Raw genomic sequence first — 26,353 nt, forward strand, 5'->3', positions numbered from 1 at the left:
TGAATGATCTAAAAGAATTTGTAATAAAATAAAACATTTCGTTAAGATTTTTTTTAAGAAAAATTGCTTTTTTTTGTTTGACATAGCTAACTTTTTGTATGAGCCAGCTGACCAGACATGAAGAAAACTCCAAACATATATATCTTTATACTTATGTCAAATAAGAATGCTTTTCAAAAAATTGTGATGATTAAAGCCTGGGAACAAAGAAAGCCCTAAAATTTGAGACGCCTTACGTGACCCAAACGTAAAACAACAAGTTGATAAAATATTTTTTTTGCATTTTCTTAACTTAATTAATATGCATTAGTAAATTGTAAATTAACTAAAACAATTGCATAAACATAACTATTTCTTGTTTATGCTATAAAATGAAAAATTAAAATAAAAGTTAAAAAAACGAACTCAACTTATCGATGGCCTTGAATTAAAACCTTGTAACTTAAAAATATTTGGACTTTAATCTTTTTATAGATTTGTGTAGAAAAACTCTTAACGTTCAAATAGTAGATATCATGTTACGTATCACGGACTGCCATCTACCCGCAAAAAATCAAACTTTGTATTTTGTCGGGGAGCCATTACTGTTCCATAAAACTGGCAGAAAAAACAGGGTTTTTTCTGCCAGTTTTATGGAACAGTATTTATGGAACAGTAATATGGTTCGTGGATTAAACTACATTCTGTTGTTGAACCTCACTTTTAACTAAGGTAACTAGTGTTACGTTTAGGCTTTTATTATTATATTTGTTAAGAAATATTATAATAAAAGACAGTATGTAAACTGTTGTGAACCATTACTGTAAGAAAGAAGACCATGGATATAGGTTATAATGTGAAACACTCGTAAGTTTTAGATACGAGGTTTTCACATTTCATCAAAATAATGAATTCCACTATGTGAGTTAATATTTTTATTGAAAAACACGTCTCAGAGTTGGGCGGTTTTTAAATTTCAGAAACTAGTCTGAGCAACAGACCTATTTCATTACTTTAATATACAGTCACGTTTTCTCTGTTAATGTAGATGTTGTAGTTAAAAAGTCTTTTTAAAGAATTTTAAACTAACTATCCTGTTGAGTAATGGTAATAATTTGTATTTATATTACTTATTATTTTTTTAAATAGCGGGCCCAAGCAGAAGTTGACCTTGGTGATGATGGCCCTAGAAATCCAGAAAAAAAAAAGAAATTGTAGAGTTTACTACGTTCAATAAAAAACAACAACAGGGGAACCAAAAGTAAAGTTGATGCCTCGAGAAAATGATATTTTGAAGTAAAGAGATGATAATGAAGATGAGATCCTTAAAAAAAACTATACAGAAGCCTATACAGAAGCCTATTCAGATCATGAAGAATCATTAGAAGCTAACCGACTATAACTATTCTTTCCCAGTTGAAAGAAAAACTAGTCTGTCAGTGCCAATGATTAAAGATAGTTTGTTTCTTCTACTGAATAATGATAATACATTTTTGATACATATTTATTTGAAGATGGTTGTTCACTGACGAAAGTGTCAAAAGATAGCTCTGTAAATACTATTGTACTCGCCACGCCTAATAATAATTGTTTGCTTATTGTAACTGATGAGTTAAGTAAGGGTTACGGTAGTCACCTTAACAATGGTGATACAGATACAGTAGAACAAAATTGAGTTGAATACACTCTAGAAGTAAGTAGTTATAGTAGTTTTTGTAACCAATCAATCAGATTTATTCCACGGTTGCAAACATCTTGAAGAAAATGACTGTAATAGAGAAAACAAAAACAATATGAATAGTGAAAAAAATCAGCTGGAAGAAAATATCATTAGCCATTTTATTCACAATTATTAAAACAATAATTGGGAATAAAATAGTAGTTATCAAAATGACAGTGATCAGCAAAAAAAAAGAAATAAAAACAGCAGAAGATAGCAATTATGAACCCCGTGACCTTAGACAATTATCGGTTGTGAACGGTTATGAACGATTATGAACCCAGTAACCTTAGAAAATTAGCGGTTGTGAACGGTTATGAACGATTATGAACCTAGTAACCTAAGAAAAAGTAGTGAAGAATTAAACTGTTGTTTATAATTGCCAGAAAAAGTAAGCGTTCAAAACGTGGTAAAGCAAACAAAGAGGTGTGGATGGCTACAAGTAAAAAAAATTTAGCGAGTGGAATGAGAGAAATAAATGAGACAAAGGAAAAAAAAAAACAAGAAAGAAAATATTATTTTTGGTATAAAAAGGCCTAAAAGAGAGACGAAACCCCGTTGTTCATGCACGGGGACAAAAAGAAATAAGTTTAAATGTTTTGGAATGGGACCAAAGAATGGTTGAAGTTAGTCGTCTTGTGTATAGAAGGAATATTAACCAAAAGACAGTACCATATAACTTGCAGTCTAGAAGAAGTAGTTCATTGCTGTATTAAGCCACACGATAACACGGAGACCACCCAATAACACGGATCAGATTCGAGCATGTAAGAAATGTTTTTCAACTCCTTTGGTGTTAGCGAATGGATGATCAGAGGATGGGCTGCTTAAAAAGAGGCCGAAAATGAGGGTAAAGCTAGGTCGATAAAAAGAAAACACTTAATTAATGAAAGAAAACTCTTGATAGAGTTTTTTTATAGTTTGCCCAGACTTGAATCACATTATTGTAGAAAAGACGCAACAAGCTTTATATAGAGCCACCTGACAGTCAGAGGCTGAGCCTTTTAGACATTAGAAGTCTTATAGTCAATCTCAGGGGAAGGAAAATTTAATTTTATCAAGTTCCATATTTCATGAAATTTTTGAGGATTGTATCTGGCTATTTTTTTCGAAGAAAGATCAGTGTGACGCTTGTTATGCATATAAACAAGGAAATGTTGACCAAACTGTGTATGCCCTATATATATCGAGAAAAGACAAAGCAAGAGATAAAAAAGCAAGAACAAAGAGAAAAGTAGCAAAGATGAAGCTGTTCTCACAATGGATGTTCAGGCAGTTCTGTTGTGTCCTTCTTTACAAGTTTTGTCTTTATAATTCAAAGAAAACTTAATGTTCATAATGTTACAGTGTATAGTCTAAAATCCTTGCGTCACATGAAATTGGGTTAAGAATTAACAAAAAGTATTTAGTAAAATGGGTGTACGCAAATGGAACGTGACAGCGTTTATAGTAACATAGAAAAGAAATTAGGAATTTAAGAAACATAATCACCAAGTGGGTATGTTGAAGTTTGTAAGATAACCCAAACAAACCCACACCCAAAAAAGATGGTTTAACTTAAACACACTTTTTTTAAAAAGCGTAGTAGCTTAAATCTTGTTATATCCATTAGGACTGGCAAGAAAACGGTGGATCCCGTTGTTACTGATCTCAGGTGTGTAATATATGAGCATGATAGAACAATCCAGATGAAGTTAAACCATCGGCATGAATTTTTAAATCTTCCTAGAAGAATAAGAAAAACTTCAGTCAGGATGGTAGGTATTCCATGCTCTACAAGTTACGATTACCAATGAAAAACGTTTGCCTCTCATCGTAAACTTCTAGTAATAAACGGCGGGGGAAAGAAAAACATTAATTTTTATGCTCTCTTCCGCATACTTATAGCTTATTAGAATCTTTATTATGTTCAAAAGTTTGCATATAAAATTTCCCTAATTTAGGAATAAAAGTTGTCTCTTTACCGTGTTAGACGCGCATGTTTACCTAATTGACTACGTATAAACACGTTAATAACGTAAGTATCTCTAAAATAAATGAAAATTATGTTACATTTCTCCCGTTATTTTTCAAAATTTAAGGCTGTAATAAAATTTTCCATTTCTGCCACCGATACTTTTAACCAGAAGTTATATTAATTAAAAGTCAATATTTTAAATCAAGAGGAAATTTTAACAAAATAATTAAATGGAAAATAAAAGTATATATTTACTTGTTTAAATGTATACAAGATTGCCACTATGATTCTGGAATAAAATTACCTGAATTTTCTGATTTTTTAATAAAATTTTGCCTATTTTCTTCTTATATACTCATTCATACTCGCTAACTTAACTTGTTTTGGGTTGTTAGCCCTTGGCCTGGCCTTAAGGCCAAAAATTGCGGCCTTGGACTTGGCCTTGGTCTTGGTCTTGAAATTGTTGGCCTTGGCCTTGAAAATTTTGGCCTTGATTGTTTTGGCCTTGGCCTTAAAAAAAAATACATATTTTTTTATTGATTTCGTTGAATTCTGCGCATAACCTTGGTCTATTTTTACAAAATGTAGTTTTATTGTCACAGCACTTGCTACTTACAGTTTTGTTAATAGTTGGCCTTTATGTAAGGCAAAAATTGAAGTATTTGGTCTTGAAAAGGTTTGCGTAGACCTTGGCCTTGTACTCTTAATCTTGATTTGGACCTTAAAACTCTTGACTTCAGCCTTGTCCTTGGCCTTGTAACTTTTGGCTTTGACTTTGGCCTTGGCCTTGCTACTTTTGGATTTATTACAACTCTGTATTAACCCATACACATCCTATTTTTACTCTCTAAAAAAACAGATCGCCCGCTTTCTATCTACAAAGAAAATCTGGAATGTCAAAATGTCTTTTCATACAAAAAGAACTTCTATTTTTCAGATTTTATATTGAAAACCAGTAACTTGTTAAATAATAAAAGAGAAACTTTGTACAGTCACATGGTATTTTAAAAAACAGGAAAGTTAGCAAAATATTCTTTGAAATTAATATAAAAACTAATACTTAACATGGAGAATGTCAAAATTAATCTGAATAAAAGATCGAAACTAATATTTAAAATATTTTAAATAACTAGCAATAACTAACAACCGAGATTTTAGCGGTATACAGATACAAATTAATTTGGATGCATAAAAAAATCTACTGATTGTGTATTTATTCATGCATACTTTTAATGTATACATCTATAGACGAAGGTTTCTTAAAGAGCACTGAACAATAAATATTTGCCCTTCATACTTCACTCAAAACTTTTTTCTGCTTTTTAGATCCTGATATTTCTTAATTCAACAATATTATAAAATTATTTTCTTTTTTTATTGTTTGCAACTTTCTATTTTTCTTTAGATAACGCCTCTTTTAAATATAGATAACTTTTCTCAATATTTCAAAGAGGCGTTACGAACAGCCTTTATCATTTCGTTGTTAATTTCTACTTGATGAGCCTTTAATTTGTTAGATATTATGAAATCCTCGATAGTTTGACGAGATTTAAACATATTACTGTGTATAGAGAAGGCCATCTTAACTGACTTTCAACAAAAGTTTTATTTTATACGAACTTTGATGGTATCAAAATTAAATTGGTCTAAACAATTTCTAGCGTGAAACATTTTAAATGTTGGTAAAAGATTAGATAAACTTTCCTTTAACAACTTCAAGAGTTGTGTGAAAGCAAGACCATATTCATTTGAAAAATTAGATGAAGTACAGATTTCATCTGTTTAACAAGATCAATTTTTTTTTCAATAAGATTGACTATGGACTGATTCAACTAATTATTCCAGATAAAAAAATCAATTTAATCTTCTTTCAAATCTTTTTTCAAAAACTCCAACCATAATAAGCTGAAATCTTTCATGAAGCTGTTGATGACATTTTGAGATAATACAATCTTTCTCGTTAATTCCATAATGTTACGTTATACGGAAAATTCAAATGTCATTGGTTTTAACGGTAGAAAGTTCTTCATTTTAGAAAAATCAAATTTCAGAAGATGAAGTATTAATAATTCTACTTAAAACATGTTGTCTTATTATTAAACTCATTAAGGTTTTAGCGGTTGAAACAAATCTTTAAAGAAAAATGGAATCATTTTTAGTTCTCTCTAAGACCTCATAACTCTTTCATTTTGGTTGCTTTGCTTTTATGAGGAGTTACCCAAAACGTTGCAACTTTTTTTATATTTTACAAAATTAAACATAATCTTCTCGCTACTTTTTTTTCTTCAATTTAACATAGAATTTAACATAAAATGCACAAAGAAAGTTTTCACATTCGATGACAGTTACATTACCAGCTCTTCCGGAGCTCTTAACTTTTATGTTTTGTGTCATACCACATGACACAAAACATTAAAATTAAATGATACCAGCCACTTTTCAAATACTTTTCATACAAGGGTCTCATACCAATACAAAGTTTGCTTGTAACATGCATATGTATACGAAGGGTTTTTTTAAAACATAGTTGCCTGCACTAATACTGTCATATTCGCATGTCAAATTCGTATTGTTCATTTTGGCGTCACCCTTCTGTGTCAGATCGTGATGGTGTCACCCAATGAGGACGCACCAACCGCATCCCCTAGTGACGCCACTGTCACCAGCAACAATTTTTCAAAATACGCTATTACTAAAACTAAAATAATCATAATTAGATAAACTATATTATTAAAACCAGGTGGTTCTAACCTGCTGACTTCATGGGTGTGTTTTGTTCAAAGTTGAATTAGAGATATTAGTTTTATCCTATTCTTGTTAATGATAATAATAATTAAAGTTTATGTTCTTGTTAATGGTAATAATGATAAAGTTTGACATTAATTCAATTTTAGGCAATACTCGACTTTCGCTCTCGCGCGCCGCCCCCTTCCTCACTGTTTTTATGATTGATTATGATAAAATACATTATACTGATTCAGAATCATATAAAGTATAGGTCTGAAAACTTAAGAAAATGCTAACTCTCACCTTTTTTTTCTACTAACTTACGATTAAATTAACTGTTTCAAAGTTAATTTAAAAAAAGTCTGGTTTCTATCAACACTTTTCAAAAAATGCAAAACGCATCAACTTCTGATTTATCTCAAACAAACATTCTTGCCAAGATTAGCATACTACTGAAAAGTTGTTGACGCACCTCTTAGCGAATAACCATATGTGATTTTAGTGGGAACATTAAATCCAGTTTCATCCAAATAAATGTTTTTCATTTAAAACTCCGTAAATTTCGCTTGCAAATGCACAGCGTGCATCAAGAAGAGACATGTAGAAGCTGGCAGCAGAAAGATTTTCTTTTATTACTTCTTGTGTACAAAAATTGTTTCCTTGTACGCATAACTCAATAATATTATTTTATTTGAACATTTATAGGTCTTTTACCTCGTTTTTTATTAGAAAACGACTTGAATGAAGTCATGTCGTCAAAATTCTCCTCTGTTTAACTTAACGACAAGATTTTGAACTGTGCGCTTAGATCAGTTAAGAGATGTGGAAATGCTTGTTGTAGATTCATTTATTTCAACTAAATGCTTAAGCATTTTAATGTGCTATTTTGTAACATTTTCCCTTGTTTTTCGATTTGCACTGCTATTTTCTCTTACATCCATAGGATAAATGTTTGTGTAATAATAATATTTATAAATAATTAAATTTAAATCTAGACAAATGAATAACTAGATAACTATAATAATTTAATCAATATATAAATTTAATAATAAAATTTATTGTCTACACAAAATTATATAAGAGATTTTAGGGGTAGTTGGCTCGCATATAAGAATGAATAGACACGCCTATAAAAATGAATAGACGCGCATATAATAATGAATAACCCTGTAGCATGTACTATCATGGTCATGCGAATAAGCTTTTGCTGTTACTTGCGCGACAGTCGTGCCAATAGAATCTGCGTAATACGCCAAGTAGGTTATGTCTAGATCATGTCCCCTTGCAATGATTTTATGATATTAGTATTTTGCCGATGAAACAATGGGCTAGAATACTGCATCTCTAGACCAAAACACTTAGTCGAAGAGTGTTCATTTCACTGCGCTTATCTCTAAATCATGTATGTCACTCTACTGCGCCTATCTCTAAATCAGCCTATATATGTTCACTCTCACTACCTTTATCCCTAAATAGTATAAGTTCGGCAAAATACTAAAGTTGTCAAAATCATTGACAGAGTGGGATATCATCTAGTCACAACCCACCAAGAAACTTCAGCGAAATATATAGAAAATAACAAAGGATTTTACAAAAGATTGCGCAAGATTTACACAACAACAAAAAAAAGGAGAAATATGAAAATTTTTTGATCAGGCCAATAATGGAGCAAGTAAAAACATTTGGCCCTCAAATTCCTCACAATCGCAAGAAGCATACACCCAAAGCCTCCGAATATCTAATACCTTCGAGTGACTTTAAAGTTACGCATAAAAATTTTTCGGAAAAAAAATCCAGATTCTTCTTATTTTGATAGTTAGTATCAACAAATATTCACAAAAATGAATGTCGACTACACTTTGTTTAGGAAATGAAGAATGAAACTACCAAGTACATATAATAGAGAGCCGAAATCATATCGAAAATTGTGAATTATATAAGAATAAAGCTATCACAAACAACTTACTAATGAGTTTTGTTTAATTTACCAAAGACATGCTGAGATGGAATGGGACCAAAATTTCCTTATTGTGTCAGCAGATTTGCAAAAAAAGAAGTTATGCCTCCAAGGAAATGTTTAAAGCTGTTGATATCAAAATCGATAACAAATTGGAAGTAATACAAAATTTAAAGAAATTTGTTCCTAAGGATAATTAACTTTTGGAAGTGCTCAAATAATTTTTAAAATGTATTATAGACTATTTAGAAGAAAGTGATAATTATATTTTCATTTTACTTAAAAAAGACTTTTTTTAATAATAAAAAAAGTTGTACAAACTATGGTTGCTTTGACTAAATTAATGCAAATGCATGTTATATAAAATCTTGTATTTTTACATATAAATAAATAAACCGTTTAACTATGCATACACCTTTTATAGCTATATTTTTGATATACCTAGTTTTAGCCATTTTTTACAAAGTTAGAAAAATTTTTTGAAAAAAATAAAAAATTGAATGTGCTTTATAAGTATTATTTTGGTAATAATGCTTAAAGTTTTATATGAAAAAGTAAGAAAAAACTAAATAAGAACTTTATTTTCTCAGTTTTAAAGAAGTGCATATTCACTAATTATGTAGCATATTGATGATATACAGCAGTATTGATGGCAATACTATTGTATATTGAAATAAGACCAAACAGTAAAAGTTTGCCAAAAGGTTGCAAATAGTCCTCTAGTTGATTGAAATTAAAACACTGTTTAATTTCCTATATAAAGTCTATAATAATGAAATTTGACTTGAAGGTTATTTAAATATGCCATATTACAGTAGCTGTGCAAATCTATTTAAGTGGATTTTGTAACTATATTGTTTTGTTTTAGAAGTTTTTGATATTATAAGCGTTGTCACTAATGTGTTTATTATGCATAAATGAATAATGTACAAAGAAAGAAAACGACAAAAAAAAAGTCATGAAAAAATGACTACTGCAAAAATTGACCATGAAATTCATTCTAATAAGGTTAGTATGACTATGAAGTTTATTTCAATAGAGTAGAACTAGAGTTAGTAGTAAACTGTAGTTTGTTTCAATTAGTATTAATTTTGTTTTAATTTTTTTCAACTAGTATTAATAATATTAGTATTGTTGTTTTATAAAAACATAATTATCCCTTTTTTATTTATTTCTATTTACCCTCAATTACAGTTTAACAGCTTTGACTTAAGAAGTTTTAGTTAGAGTTCTTTGTTTTTCAGTTCCTCTTTTTCTGCTTAAGTAGTATATTTACATAGCAAAATTTATATATTTAGAGTTTTTTTTATTGTGTAATTTGACTCCTATGATATCAAAGGCTTTGTTTACTTATTTCTTTTTCCTTCTTGGGTGCCTAACAAAAGAGAGGGGGGGGGTATAAAAGTGGGTAGGAATTTTTAATCCAGATCTAATAAACAGAGAGGGGGGGGGGGGAGTAGATCTTAATATAAGGGTGGGTGGGAATTTTTTACATAAAACAAATAAAACTAATAAAATTGAATTTAAATTCTAGTGTAAGTTTTAAGAAATAAACAAAAAAAAATTTGATAAATTAAGATTTACAAATTTTTTAAAAGTAAAAAATTTCTAAAGCCTGAAAGTTTTAATTTAAACCGAGTCAAACCGCACACTTATAAAAAAAAATTAAATTATTTTTTTTTTAATTTTTTCATTAGATAGGTAAAAAAAAAAAAAAAAAAAAAAAAAAATATATATATATATATATATATATATATATATATATATATATATATATATATATATATATATATATATATATATATATATATATATACATATATATATAAAATAACCAAGTTATCAAAAATATTAAATTTAACGAAAAAAAATTGTGCGGTTTTAGGCCATATTCTGATAAAACCGCACAGTTGAAAAAAGATTAGATTTTTTTAAATTTTATCATTTTTTTTATTTTTTTTTTACACAACTCACATTTAAAAAACTATATTAAAATTTTTACATTTTTTGCAATAAAAAATTCAGTGCCAACTTCATATTTCTTTGGTAAACGTATTCCTTTGCACAACCATTTGCAATAGATCAAATTCTCATATTGTAACATTTCTGTATGTAATTGTACTCTTTAAATTCTAAATGTGACTTTAAATTCTAAATGTACTCTTTAAATCTTTTAATCTGCAACTTTTAATAATTTGACTGTAGGTACTTTTTCTTCGTTATTGTTTTGCTGTGTTTGCTCAGCATTGTTATGCTCAGGCATTTGAGTATTTGGCAAAGAGTTTGTACTTTGTGTTAAGTTTAGCAAATTTCATGGCTTCCTTTGTTGCTTTTTCTTCATCTTTTTATTTGAGGAGCTCAATCACATACTCTTCGGTAATACATACAACCACAAAGTTTTGATATGGTGCACTGCTTTGATTTCTTAACATGTGATTGATTTCTGGCTTGAAAAAAATTGTTTCAACTCCATCTTGATACTGTCAACGCTCAACACATGCTTGATACCCATCAAAACTGGAAGCTGGCATAGTTGATAAAGATGGTAATTGGTGTGTAGTTGGAGAAGTTGCTGCAGCCACTGTTGAAAATGATGAAGTTGATGATGGTGTATTAAATGTATGTGTAATTGCTAATGCCTTATGATTTATGTTGTTTTTATTAATTAAAATTAAGCCAGTGTACTGAAAACCAGCAATTGTGTGCAAGTGTGTAAATCATTTACCACTCTCGTACAGCAGTTAATGCAACTGTGAAAAATTTTGTTTATCTAATTCCTAGATTTGAGTCCTTGTAATACTTAATAAGAATTTTTTTCCACATTTGTTTGACATGACATTAGACATCTCTATCCAATGGTTGTAGAATATGTGAAGAATGCTCTGGTGGACAAATTAAGATTATATTGTGTTTTTTGCACAGTAATAACGCTTCCAAAGTTATGTAAGTCGTATGTCCATCTAATATTAAAATATGAATATCCCCAATTTGCTTTGTATCAGATATAAATCTTTCAGCCATTGAATAAACATATTGTTCTCCATCCAAACTGATTTTGAAATTGAGTATTTGGTGCCAACTGGACCACCTCTTACCCAGTCAAGATGAAATTTTTTTTGGCTTTGTATATCACAATTGGTGGTGCAAAATGCCCATCAGTGTGACAGCAATTGTTCACAGCATAATGAATTTTTTCATTTTTGTCAGTAAGTTTAAATGCACATCTTGATACCTTTTCAAGGTGCTACTGTTGGTTTGGGCTGATCATTCATAAAACCTGTTTTATCACAATTTCAGAAGTTATACTAGTCTGTTGACATTGCTTGGCAACACATTCAAAATAACAATCAATTCTGGTGTACAAGAAATGGCTCTGTTAGATGCTAAGTTATCCGCTTTTCTTATTGAAATTTCTTTTGGCCATCACGTCATAAAGGTATAAAACCAGTCTTCGCCAGACTTGCCATTTTTGAAAAAGTGCAAATAATTTTTTTGTTGTTGTTGTGTAAATCATAAATATTCACACACTTCAATTAAAAATTGCTATCAATGTGTGTCCTGTAGTAAAAAAAATTGTTAAAAGTTAAAAGTATAAATATAAAATCACAAAACATCAGAAAATTCATTAATGAGAAAATATACTCATTAATGAGAACATCATATAAAAATCTTATACCGACATATATTCAATCAAAGCAAATAGTTTTATTTTTTAAACATAAAATTTTTTTGACACTAAGTTTTTTAAAATTTGACCACCTTTCAATTTTGGAAATAAATTATACTAAATTTAGTGTAATAAGGGTTTGATTAATATGTGCAACATAGTTGCTATATTTCTGCAACCTATTTTATATATTTGCTATACTACTATTTGTATACTAATTATTGCAACCATATTATTGATAAAAGTACTTCTACAGATATGGTTGGGTTTGAACTGCGCACCTCTTGCTTACAAAGCTAGCATTTTTACTAAAACAACTCTGCTGCTAATTTTTTTAACTTCTGTTTCTTACTTCCTTTTCTTCACAACTAAGCTAACTCTTCATTATGCAAAGTTTTCAATTCATTTCGTTATATTGATTTAGTTATTTTGAGGTTTTTTATGTTGCTTTAAATTTACTTTAGCTTAAGAGCAACAAAAAGATGAAGTATACAGATGAAGAGAAAAAAAAAAAAAATGCCAAGTCCTTGAATAATACTGCTATAACAACCAAAAGACTAACGGTAAAAATCAATAATTTTATGATCATAATCATCATTGTCATTGTTGTTATCACTGTGTTCATCATATTTAAGATTTGTTGTAAATTTGACTCATAAAAGTATAATGTAAGACACTTCTTATTTTTGTTTATAAAAGGTTGGAGTTATGGGAATTTTTGGAAATGCAAAAAATTCAAGCTCAGTTTATAGAGGTTTTAATTTTAGTTTTGTATTTGTTATATAAATAAAGCATTAGTTTTTGATTGGTCAAATTTTCATTCATGTTTTTAAGTTTTAGAATTATGTTATTATGTTTTTAAGTTTAAGTTTTTTTCAAATATTTGATTTAAACGTTTATTTTGAAAAATTGTTCACAATTTTTTAAAATTACTTTTCAAAAATTATTTAGCATCATTGTTTTAACTTTTTTTAAATTAAGTTGGTGTCATCTGTGGCACAATATTTCCAAGTGAACTGCAGAAAACCTTGTATAGGCACATCTAGTCTTTGCCCAGGCACATTATTTTTTGCTTATGATTTCCTAGTATAGAATATCTATTTATTTGAACTAAAATAATGAAACTTAAACAAAACAAACTTCTCCATCTAATCAACTAATATATATATATATATATATATATATATATATATATATATATATATATATATATATATATATATATATATATATACATATATATATACATATACATATACAAATATATATATATATATATATATATATATATATATATATATATATATATATATATATATATATACAGGGTTGGAAACTAAGTTTTTGCCGACTTACGAGAAACACGAAACATACAACAAGAAATTTATTAATCATCCTCTCTAAGGAGTTCGAAATAGTTACCATCACTCCCTAATACATCTGTCCGGCAGCTTGGCAATGCCAGTTGCGAAAAATTCAGGGGGCTTTGCATTGATCCAGAGCTGAACATCCTGCATAATTTCGGCAGCATTGTTGAAAATTTTCCCCTTCAAAGCCGATTTCATGGGTGAAAATAAATAAAAATCTGACGGTGCCACTCTTTCCACAAATTTCCACTCTTTTAGCTTTCTCTGTCAAAATTCATTGATGCAATCAAAAAAATGCAAAACAATACCCTTGGCAATAATTCCTATAAAACAAAAATGTTCATTTTTTTATTTTCACAATAAATAAATACCTGAATATTATTTATTTTCATTTATTAAGTGCAATTATAAAGTAAGAGTATTCTATGAATACATAGAAACACAAACGATTTACTTCTCTCACATAAACACATAGATATAACAAATTATAACTCGGCAAAAACTTAGTTTCCAACCCTGTATATAATATATATATAATATATGTATATAATATATATATATATGTATATATATAATATATATGTATATGTATATATGTAAACAAAAAGACTCGGTGGCTTGATAAACAATGTTCTTCATCAAGTTCTGATTGTTCATCATATGAATATGAATATATATATATATATATATATATATATATATATATATATATATATATATATATATATATATATAATAGCAATAGGCTATTATATATATATAATAGCCTATTGCACCGTGAAAAAAATGGCAGCCGGTCGGTCTTGTAAAATGGCGATTCAAATCAAATTAAGTTTTACTATTTGTAACTATTTGTAACAATTTATGGCAGGAGTGTAATTGGATTCTTCTGAACATTAAACTATATCTATAACATTAAATTATCTAAAGCTGCATGAATAATTCATTAAAATCGACTTATTATTTGTAACTGTAATTATCTTAAACTTTTATTTTGTATGAATAAAAGGTGAAAATGACAAAAACAAAAAAACATCAAATCCCACTTAATGCTGATAAATCTGATGAAGATAGCAATCATTCAATTTAAAAACCTCAGTCTTTAATTGCATTGAATGTGAAATAAGTATTCATGGAAAAAGGTTTTACATTTATAAAAGAATTATATACTGATAACAAAACATTAAATAAAGAGATCACAGAACTAAAAATTTAAAATGAGTTAATAAAAAAAGAGTTACAAGATAAAATAAAATAAATCCCAATTATATCAAGCAATGTAAATAGTATATCTGAAAGGACATATAGTGAAATTGTTGTCAAAAAAATTAACAATCAGGATAAAATAAACACAAAGCAGTTGATTATGGACAATATCAAACCAAAAGAATTAGGAGTAGAAATTCAACATATCCGAAATCAAAATAATGAAGTAATCATACAGTGCAATGATGAAAAATCAAAAAACAAACTATACCAGGAAATTAAAGGTAAATTAGGTGTAAATGTCTCAGTTGAAAAAGGTAACACACAAAAAATGAAAAGGATTGAATTCAAGATTACCAAACAAGATGAAGTAATCAATGAGATTTTAGCGAACGATATAATAGCTCTAAATAATTTAAATGATATGGCCTCAGTCATTGTTGTGAAAAGAATTAACATGACAAATAGTAAATATGAACTGGTTATAGCTGATATAGATATAAACACATATGAATACATTATAAATAAGAAAAATGGTAGATTAGCAATTGGTTGGGAGTCTGTGCTAATTAGAAAACATATAAATATTATTCAGTGTTACCATTGTCAAGGTTACAATCATATAGCAAAAAATTGTCACTTTAGTATTCCTTCATGTTGCTACTGTTCAGGTGATCATTACAGTAAAGATTGTCAAAATCACAAAAGTAATTGGTGTGTAAATTGCCTTAACAAAAACAAAAAATTCAATTTAATGATAAATCCTCAACATTGTGCATTCGATAAAAAATGTCCAGTATATAATGACATTAAAAATAGAGTGGAATTAAAGTATGACACCTAGCAATCAATGGTAGTAAAAAACATTAAAATTGCATATGCAAATTTAAATAGTCTCATAAATAAACTTGAAAGAGTTATACTATATGTAAAAAAACTTAAACCTCATATACTTGGACTAACTGAAACCCACCTAACATCCTTAATCTTTGAAAAAGAGCTTGAAATTTTTGGCTATTCTTTTATAAATTTAGAATCATCAAGTGCTCATACCAGTGGTTGTATATTATATTATAAAAATGACATTAAAGTAAAGTCTGATCCTAAATCTATCGTCAAAGACAAGTGTCATTGGTTGTTATCTACTGAACTAGTCATTAACAAAATTAAGTTTCATTTCAGTGTTTTGTATAAATCTCCACAGGAGAACAAATCCATCTTCTTGGAGTTTTTCGATACTTGGATTACTACAATTCGTTTGAAAAATATTATCATTCTTGGTGACTTTAACATAAATACACTTTCAAATGACAAACACTCTATAGCACTAAAGCAATCTATCAAAAATAATCAAATGTATATTTTAAACAGTAAACCAACAAAAATATCTGAAAAATCAAGTGCTTGTATAGACTTAGCAATTTCAAATTGTACTCTTATCGAAACTAACGAAAAAGAAAAACTTTCTGATCATGAAATGATTACTTGTAAATACTCTATCAAAGAAAAGAAACAATCCAAAACTAAAAAAGTAAACAATGTTGGCAACAGTAGTAAACAGAACTTCAATAAAATTGATTATTCTTTATTAAACAAAAACATTTCAGTTGAATTAAAAAATATGAAAAAAGAAACTGATATTGAAGTAATGGCTAATAGTTATACAACAATTATTAAAAATAACATAAATATGCAAGAAATGGTTAATAAAACGAATAAGGAAATCAACAACAACAATCCATCTATTCACAATAACTGGTTAAGAAATTATAAATACACAAGTGCAGTAAAAGAATATAATCATGAATGGAAAACATATGTTTAGTTTAAATACCATGGTTTTAGTGAAAGCAAATGTAAAACACAATATAGCAAATTTAAAAAAATAAGAAATAAAAAAACATCAGTATTAAGAAAACTAAAGCTGATTACTATAAAATAAAAATTGATTCAGTCAAAAATGATCCTAAAGCTATGTGGAATTCGTTGAAATATCTAACAACTATCAAGCCATTAATTAAGTCAAATATAATGGATGATATTAAATTTGACGAAGAAAATCTTATTAGGAGTTTTCAAAAAAATAAAACAAATAAATCCACTCCAGATAAATATAATGAATTTTTAATCGAAAGTATTATAGATATTGAAACATCAATTCATAATGATATGAGTTATAATGCTATTTATCACTAAATGATAATATTCCTTGTTTTTGTGAATTTATTCCTTTATCTATGCAAGACTTAAATGAAATAGTAAATCAATTACAAAACAAGAATTCAACGTGTGAGGGCTTAAATGTTATTATCTTCAAAAAATTATACTCATCATTTTCAAGTACTCTATTGAAAAATTATTAATTTATCGTTAAAAACTGGGAAAGTTCCTTCTAAATGGAAAAAATCAACAATCATTCCAATTCCAAAGGTAATGTCGCCAAAGTTACCACAAGACTTAAGACCAATTAATATGCTTCCTACTTATGAAAAAATATTAGAAATTGCTGTTCACAAGCAGTTATCAAGTTATTTTGAAAAAATAGATCGACTGAATCAGCTATTCAACTACTTCTTTCCAAATGGAGATCATCTTTAAATAACAATAAATTTGTTATAACAGTAATGCTAGATCTTAAAAGGGCATTTGAAACAGTTAATAGAAAGATTCTTATACAAAAGTTACAAAATTATAAAGTTAAAGGTACAGTTCTCAATTGGATTGCAGACTATCTTTCAATGAGAACTCAAGTAGTCAAAATAAAAGGTGAAGAATCTGGAGAACTGGTTTGTGATATAGGGGCTCCACAGGGTAGTGTTCTTGGACCTCTTTTGTTTATTATCTACATGAACGATATTGCATCAAAAATTGAGTATTCTTTTGTAAATTTGTTTGCTAATGATACATTGGTTTGTATTGAGGGTACAAACTTCGAAGAAACTATTTTTAAATTAAATCAAGACTTAAAAATACTTTGTAAATGGCTAAGTAATAACAAACTTAAATTAAATACTCTTAAGTCCATGACCATGCTTATTATTACTTCAAAAAAAAAAAAAAAAAGTTTAATAAATCAAAACCATAACATAAAAGTTATATTGGATGACCTAGACTTAAATCACTCTGTTTCATTCAGAATATTACTTCAAATGAAAATAATATATTTAAACAGTTCTATTCAAAAAATAGTGAGTCATGAACTAAAATGTAGCTCAGCAAAGAAAAAAAAAAAAAGTTTTTTTCTTGTTCAAGTAGTAAATCTTCTGTAAATGTTGCAAATAATGATTTTGCAAAAAAAAATAGTTTTAGTAATGATAATCAATCATTTTTGATGAACATCAACATGTAAGAAGAATAATAATAAATAGTAAATTTTATTTATGACGCTTAAAAAAAAAGGTTTATCAACATTACACTAGACAAGCTAGTTATTTTCATAAAAGCAGCATAATAGAGCATTTTCATAATAGAGCAGGGGAGAAGTCATTGTTCGTCTTTGGTTTGAAACTATACCAGGAAATAGCTAGTGAATTTGCTCAGCTGGACTATAAAAAATTCAAAAAAAAACTGCTTCAAACACTAAAGAATAATGAACTTATATAGTGAACATTTATTTTGTAATATTTTGTAAAAGTTACTTAACTAGCATTAAGTTACTAAATAAATAAATAAATAAAAATATATATTGATATGATGAATATATAATTAGTAGAAAATCACTTATCAAAAATTTTTCATTTAACACTGTGTTTCATCAGTAAAGAATTATCAGAAATAAATGATCAAGTTAATAAAACTTCAATTTATACCAAAAATTAAATTATAGGAAGTCATAAATGTCTTCCTGTAATTTAACTTTGTTAATTTTTTAAAAGTGTAAATGACTGTAAATTTGCACACATTTGTAAAATATTCTAACGCTATTATAAAAAGAATTCTTTAAAATTGATTAATTATGCTTTTTAAAAAAAATATTTTTTAAAGAGGAGATTTAATGTAGTTATTTTTTGAGTTCACTTATTTTGATAATTTTTTAGGAGAAACTTATTTTTGTGCCTGCATTTAGAAATCAATTCTAATTTTTTGTTTAATGTATATTCTTATTACATTTTATAAAAAACATTCAAAAATATTTATTAAACAAAGAATTGATTTCTAAAGGCAGGCATGAAAATAAGTTTCTCCCAAAAAACTAAAAAATAAGTGAGCTCAAATAATTACAATGATTACAATCCCCCCTTTAAAAAATATTTTTAAAAAAGAAGCAGAAGTAATCAATTTTAAAGAACTTTTTTAAAAATAGTGTCAGCATATTCTACTGCAGTAGTTAAGACATTTACGACTTCCTGTAATTTAATTTTTGGTATAAATTGAAGTTTTATTAATTCATTTCTGATGATATTTATTGATGAAACACAGTGTTAAATGAAAAATTTTTATCAAATGATTTTCTACTAGTTTTTTACTGCTCTGTTCTTTTAAGAACATTGAGCACTCTATTTATTTTCACTATTTACTCATAAAAAAATTAAAAAAAGTTTGTAAAAAAAATTAAAAACAACTCTGCTTAAAGAAAAATTAGGAGGAAAAAAGGAAAACTATATTTCGGATTTTTTCTGGATACTTTACCCAAACAGTTTTCCAGATTTTTAAAATATGACCTGGATGATCTATGATACATATGTGTGTGAGTGTGTGTATATATATATATATATATATATATATATATATATATATATATATATATATATATATATATATATATATATATACACATATATACACACAAGCCTAAACCTTTTATTGTCGTGTTAAATATCATTTATAAAAGTTGTATTCAACATATTTCTTTGAAGGTTGCTAAATTTATTTTATTGAAAGTTTTACATAGCTTCAGTTAAATAAGTAAATGAATAAAAAAATAACAAAGGTATGACTTTAATTTTTATGTGTCAAATTTGAAATGAATAATAAATGTTAAATTGTAAGAGAAACTAAAAAAACTGCTACCAAATATGGTTTCATCAACAAATATGGTTTCGAAATTCCTGATTTTTGACAATAAGTTAAAAGTTCACTTCTTCTTTATTCATTTTTTTATTTTATTTAATTTCAAAGTAAAAAAGTTGTCAGGGCATTAGTTATATAGAGATGAGTTTTGAGCATTTGACTGTATTATTTTTTAGATTTGATGAAAAGAATTGATAAAAAAAAGGTTTGAGTTTTTTTATATTATTAGTTTATGATTTAAGCTAGCACAGTACATCAATAATTTCTGTTTGCTTTAGTTTTTTAAATTTTAACTTAAATCATCTAGAGATAATATAAAATGAAAAAAGTTTTTATTGCCCTAATAAATGATCTTACCCTGATAAATGTTCCATAACATGTTCCATAGATATATATATATATATATATATATATATATATATATATATATATATATATATATATATATATATATATATATATATATGTATATATATATAGAAATCTTATATGTATTATTAATTTTTTTTTTATTAATTGATAGACTGCCTGCCCCAACCAAACCCTCAGTCGATGTAGCAGCACTCCCTTGCAGGTCAGGCTAAAAGATAGTAGATGTAGCAGCACTCCGTTGTGAGTCAGGCTATTTGTCAGTTGATATAGCAGCACTCCCTTGCGAGTCAGGCTACTTGTCAGTCGATGTAGCAGCACTCCCTTGCGAGTCAGGCTATAAGATAGTTGATGTAGCAACACTCCGCGCATGATTTACAGTTAAAAAAATAAAAATAAAAACATTTTATTAAAAAAAATAAAAACATTGTTTATATTGTTAAAAATATTCAGAATGTTTTAAAAACATTCAGAATGTTTTTAAAAACATACAGAATGTTTTTAAAAACATACAGAATGTTTTTTAAAAACATACAGAATGTTTTTTAAAAACATTCTGGTCAATTAAATTTGCATTTTTGTGGTTTTTTTAAAAAACGAATAATTTGTAGTTAAATTAATGGTTTTGTCTTTCGTCCAACACGCAAATGTTGGACAAAAGTCAAAAGTAATTAAAAGTGACGTATGTGTTGGCGTAAGAATCAATTTTTTCCTTCCGTGCTTCCCAAATGCAACAAACTATAGAACTATATATATATATATATATATATATATATATATATATATATATATATATATATATATATATATATATATATATATATATATATATATATATAAATATATATATATATATATATATATATATATATATATATATATATATATATATATATATAAACACATACATAAATATTTTTGTGAATTGCTTTTTATTAATATGTAGCTTTCAAGTTCTACATCTTCAGAAATCAAAGAAAGTTTAGCACGTATAATACAGAGTTGCAAATCAATAAATTCCCCTTCAAATTCAACACCAATTGGCTTTGTAACTCCAGGTTATTTCTTCTTTTGAATTATATTTTTGTCAATATGCTTAATATTTGATTTATGGTGAAAGAGATATCGTTACTAAATAAGATATTTAGATGCAAGTATTTTTTTTCAATCAAACCAATCCACATTCCAAAAAATGAATAAAAAATGTTTTTTAAAATTGCTTTTCTATGGAAATCAACTTATCATATGTTCAATTAATTTTTGGAGCATTAACAAAGTATTCAATTGATCAAACAAATTTTAAAATAATAATATTTCCTGGTTAAATCGATTTGCAAAGATACTTATGAGGGAAAAGTGAAAACTTATTAATGATGGATAATTTACGATAAACCTTTATCACACAGTTTAATATTTAACAATTTAACTTTGTCTATTGTGTTTTTTTGTTTGTTTTTTTTGCAGTTGCAAATATAAAAAAAAGCTGCCAACAAGCATGAATTTTTGAATGCAAAATTGAAAAATAATATTTTAATATGTTTGAATTTATTTTTAAATAATACTAGCTAAAATGATCTTTAAAATTGCTGATTGATAACAATTGTACAACATTCTTTTTGTATATATATATTTTTTTAATAAATAAATCTCTTAATATGCTTGAGGTCGGTGGAAAAAATTTCTGAAAATTAATAAATGTTCTCTCCTGTGTATTAAGCACCTATGAGTAATAAGATGTTGCTGTTAGTTTTCATATTTCGATGCTTTTCAAAAATTTCTTTTATTCTTAAACTTATTTTTTATATATCATTTATATTTTCAGCTTATGTTTCTAAAAAAGGTTTTTTCAAAAACATAAGCTGAGTATCTTGCTATCATCAAGATATTTACAGTTAATCTACGAAGTTTTTTAGAAATTATTTAAAAAAATCCTAAAATGCTGTAAAATACTTTAAATAAGTCTAAATTTTACAGCATTTTATCTTTTTTTTTTCACCATATTTTAAATTTATATATTTCATCTATTTTTTTAATTTTTTTTTTTTTCATAAATGTTTATATAATTGTTAAAGTAATTTCTGACAACAATTTATATAAATATATATATTTTAATGGTAAGTGATATTCTTTTAAAACAACAATTTATATTGTTGTTTAAAAAGAATATCACTTACCATTAAAATATTGTTGCTTTTATATTGTTGCTAAATTGTTATAACAACAATAACAACAATATAAAAGCAATTACAAAGATCATAGTTTGAAACCCCTTCAAAAATGTTGTTTCGGTTTTTTCAGAACAATTTATTAGTTTTTTATATTTTTTGACACAGAGCAAGAGTAACAAATTAAGTTTTGAGTTTTTTTAAAAAGAATTGCTATAAAATTGTAATCCGTATCTCACATATGATAAAAAAATTGTAACGTAATTTTTTCTTATGTTAACATAACATGATTTTTTTTTGTTTATTTATCATGTTAAATACTTTTTTCTTACTTAGTTTTATGATTTTAAATACTAGTCAGGACCCTTAAAACCAGCCATTGTACCAAGAAATGCTTAATAACTTAAATAAGCCGTAAGAGTTGGTTTGTTTACTAAACTATTAAACTTAATTAAGTCCTTACGAGTAAGCAATTATTCCAACACATATAACAACAACAATCCGCATCATTATCTCACAACTACATAAAGATACCATTGTGGCCATAAATAATCAACATTTCAGTTATATGTTAACCCAAGTATGCCAAGTAAAGTTTTTCAAGTTGCAAATGTGTATGTATGTATATGTATGATTTTGGGTTGCAACTAGGACTTCTCATTTCGCGTAAAAATCTAATTCCCGGGATTCCGGGACAAAAATAATTAATTTCCCGGGAAATCTTGGGATTAGGTAACAAGCAAGTATTTATCCAATTAGGTGGGGGAGATGTGTAAATTCAAACAAATACATGAAAAAACGTCTTTTTAATACTATTACTTTTAACAAGAAAATAAATACAAAATAATTCTTAGAAAATAAGGCTCTGAAAACAAAACAAGTATAGATTTTTTAAAAAACAAATTGTAATAAAAAGACTTGCCGCCAAAAAAGCTCTTTCTGAATCGATTGATTTTGGTGAGATTAATAGAGCATTATATAATTTTTCTAAATTTTTAACTAAATTTTTATTCCGTCTTTCAACAATTCTCTGTTGCACATACTGCAGCATTTTAACCTAAAAACAATCTTTATTTTTGCGCAAAACATCTAATATAAACACCAATACACCCTCTGCATCAAGTAGGGATGCGTTGCGTTGGCCAAGTCTTTCAATTCCCAATTTGATTGGTTGTAATGCTGTTACTACAGTCTGCACCACTAAATATTCATCCTCCAAAGTATTGTTAATATTGTTATGTTTAAAATCTATCAATGCTTTTAATATACATGTTTTTAATGCAATAAATCACTCCAACATTGCAAGAAGACTATTCCACCTTGTCTTTACATCCAGTATTAACTTGAGTTACCTTTACATCCAGTATTAACTTGAAGACCTTTTGAATTGTTTGTGCAATACTTATGTGGCCTAATAATTCGTTAGTGATTTCAATGTATCGTAAATTTAATAAATTGTTGTTTTAGCTTGACTGTAAATCCACTGAAGTTGTAAAATTGATTTCTTCAGACTCGTCATCTTCACTATTATTTTCAATTCTGACTGTCTGATACATTACACTCACTGCCAAATGAATTTGAAATCACTGATTTTTTGTAGAGAACATCACAAACTGCTAAATGTAGCTTATGTGCATAACAAAGTTGTTATGCACATAGTTTGTTTCATCATTTATGAAAAAATATGGAAGATAAAGCAAGATGTTCTATCTCGCTTAAACTTTCATATTTTTTCATAAATGATGCACCCTTAGTTACACTAGAAATTATATGCTTCTTTGTAGATAAATTAAGTTCGGATAATTTATTTTCAACCATATCAATAATTTTTTCAGCTGGAAGTGACCCAACTATTCGAATCATGCCCAAGTTCCAAAGCCTAGTTAATGAATGCAAATTTAAATTTAAATAGCGACAATTTTTTAAAGATGTGTATTTGTCCATCGAAATAGAGAATCTTGAGCCTTCTTGAATTTGCACAGTCATTTCCTTAACCACTCCTTGTTTTGGTAGATGGTATTAACTTTTTACCAAATTCATTACATGTGAAGGTTTTTTTGGCAATATCATTCCTTAATCAGATAAAGATTTTCTTATAAATTCAGATTTTGCAATAGCATTAATAGAAAAGCCATCTACAGCCGCCCATGTTGAAACAATTTCTTCATAGATTCCTTTTTTATAAATGACGTAATTTTAGTTCGAGCAATTCTAATATCAAAATTTGTGTCTTTGTTTGGCCTTTTTTTTCAATACTTCAACTTCGACTTTTAATGTAAAAATATGTAATATAAAACTATATTACCTACAGTTAAATCCCGAAATAGTGTGCTGATAAAAGATTTACATAAATTATTTTAAATTAGTTGCAATTACTAAACATATATTTTAAACTTCACTTACTTGGTTTTTCACTTATTTCACTTTTTACAACTTTCTTAACGTAACTAATTACTTTACTTACTAACTACCAACTTATGCGTAACTAATTACTTTTTTTGCAAGTACAAGTACTTGTCCATGGTTATTTTATATTTAACATATCAGGGACTCCCCTTTATTCATTGTAATTTCTTGCAATTGTGATTATTTATTAGATTAGTCACCAATTTTTTGCAGTTTTGATTTGTGTCTAAGATAAATAAAATATTTTTATTGAGTTTAATTTATAAGTTAATTTGGTTTGTTTATTTAAGCTTTATATGCTGTAAGTAACAACATAAAATTTAAATAAGTAAACCAAATCTATTTTTAAATCAAATTCAATAATAATATTTTATCTATCTTAGACACAAACCAAAACTGCAAAATATTGGTGATTTAGTTGCCCTCTATAATATATCTTCCTTATTTTTATAGAAATTCATTAAATTCATTACTCAAATTTAGAGTAATATCTTTACAAATGTTTTTAATATCTTTACAAATATTTAAAATATGTTTTAAAAAATTACAGAGATTCCCAGGAAATTTCATAGAAATCCCGAAATAACGGCATGGTTTTTTACCTCCGGGATTCCAGGAAAACAGGATCCTGTTTGAGAGACCCTAGTTGCAACTGCAATCTAAAGCCATAAAATAACATTTCTTTTAAATATAACAATAATTATATACAAATTGGTAAGCATATATAGCAAAGTATTTAAATTTTTTTATTAAAAACAGCAAAAAGTCACCCACTAGTCATCATCTATGGTTCTGTAGTTTGCATTTGTTTAAAAAGTTCTAAAAAAAAGTTAAGGAATTACTATTAAGTACTGTATTATGAGATTTCATTTTATGATTAATTATATTTGATTATAATATATACTATTTTATAATCAATGAGTGTTGGTGTATTTTAACTTTAGCAACATTTGCAGCTTCTTAAGCTTTAATAAAAAGTTGAAAAAGTAAATAAAAACTTAAATTCAAAATAAAAATATAATTTCTATACTAAACTATAGAAACTAAACCATCATTTCCTAAATGTTTATAATACATCTAATGATTTTAAAATATTCCATTAATTTTCTGTGCAATACAAAAAATTATATTATTTTAAACGAAATCAAGTTATTTAATACTCTAGAACAAAACTTTCAAAATTGAAATGGAGATCTTGTAATTTTTTAAACATAATTTTTAAGTTTTATTGCAAACTTTCTGATAACAGTGAAATTAAAACTGACATGTATCATATCTAAAAACTAACATATTTTACGTCTTGGATTATCTTACTTTTAATCTGATAAGAACCATATATCTAATAGTTTGTAAGTCTAGCATCTGCTAAGACCTTATTGTGCTCACTATTTAATAATCCTGTTCATTCATTCGTTCTCTAGTTTTATGTTGTTATACATGTGCTAGCTTTCTGAAGTAAAGCTTATTCAAGGATTTATAGTAATCACATTTCAAATAAAGGGGTGTTGAAAAATTAGGTCATGGAAAAAATTTCACTAACAAATAGGCAATTTTTTGCGGACTATAATAAAGAAATGAAAAACTGTTTTTTTTTTTTTTTTTAATTATTATTTTACCTTACACTGGCCTCATAAAATGTAAATATAAATATAAATTACATAAATTACCAATAATACCCCAAAAAATAAAAAAAACTGGATACTATTTTAATAAATAAATGCTTATGTTATTTAAAAGATATACACCAAAAATTATCATTGTAGGTTCATTTTCATGCTTAACGCCAGACCTGTAACCATTGTTGGCTTTTTACCAGTTGCAAC

At 27.0% G+C, this 26,353-nt stretch overlaps 1 protein-coding gene across 2 annotated transcripts in view; it reads left to right on the top strand.

Moving 5' to 3' along the window:
• Positions 1 to 8,244: 8,244 nt before the first annotated feature.
• LOC136080616 (uncharacterized) overlaps positions 8,245 to 26,353 on the top strand; it is a 67,321-nt gene continuing 49,212 nt past the window's right edge. Inside the window, exons 1-5 of one of the 2 annotated variants that reach the window (XM_065797484.1) lie at positions 8,245 to 8,498; positions 12,472 to 12,570; positions 12,707 to 12,761; positions 19,767 to 19,795; positions 20,906 to 21,017. In XM_065797484.1, the coding sequence (XP_065653556.1) occupies positions 8,379 to 8,498; positions 12,472 to 12,570; positions 12,707 to 12,761; positions 19,767 to 19,795; positions 20,906 to 21,017 (415 nt within the window). In that variant the 5' untranslated portion in view covers positions 8,245 to 8,378. Of the gene's footprint in view, positions 8,499 to 9,206; positions 9,349 to 12,471; positions 12,571 to 12,706; positions 12,762 to 19,766; positions 19,796 to 20,905; positions 21,018 to 26,353 lie in introns of those variants that run through there. The other variant, XM_065797483.1, reaches the window with a different exon arrangement.

This window comes from Hydra vulgaris, chromosome 05, assembly GCF_038396675.1.
Source record: "Hydra vulgaris chromosome 05, alternate assembly HydraT2T_AEP".
Lineage (NCBI taxonomy): Eukaryota > Metazoa > Cnidaria > Hydrozoa > Anthoathecata > Hydridae > Hydra > Hydra vulgaris.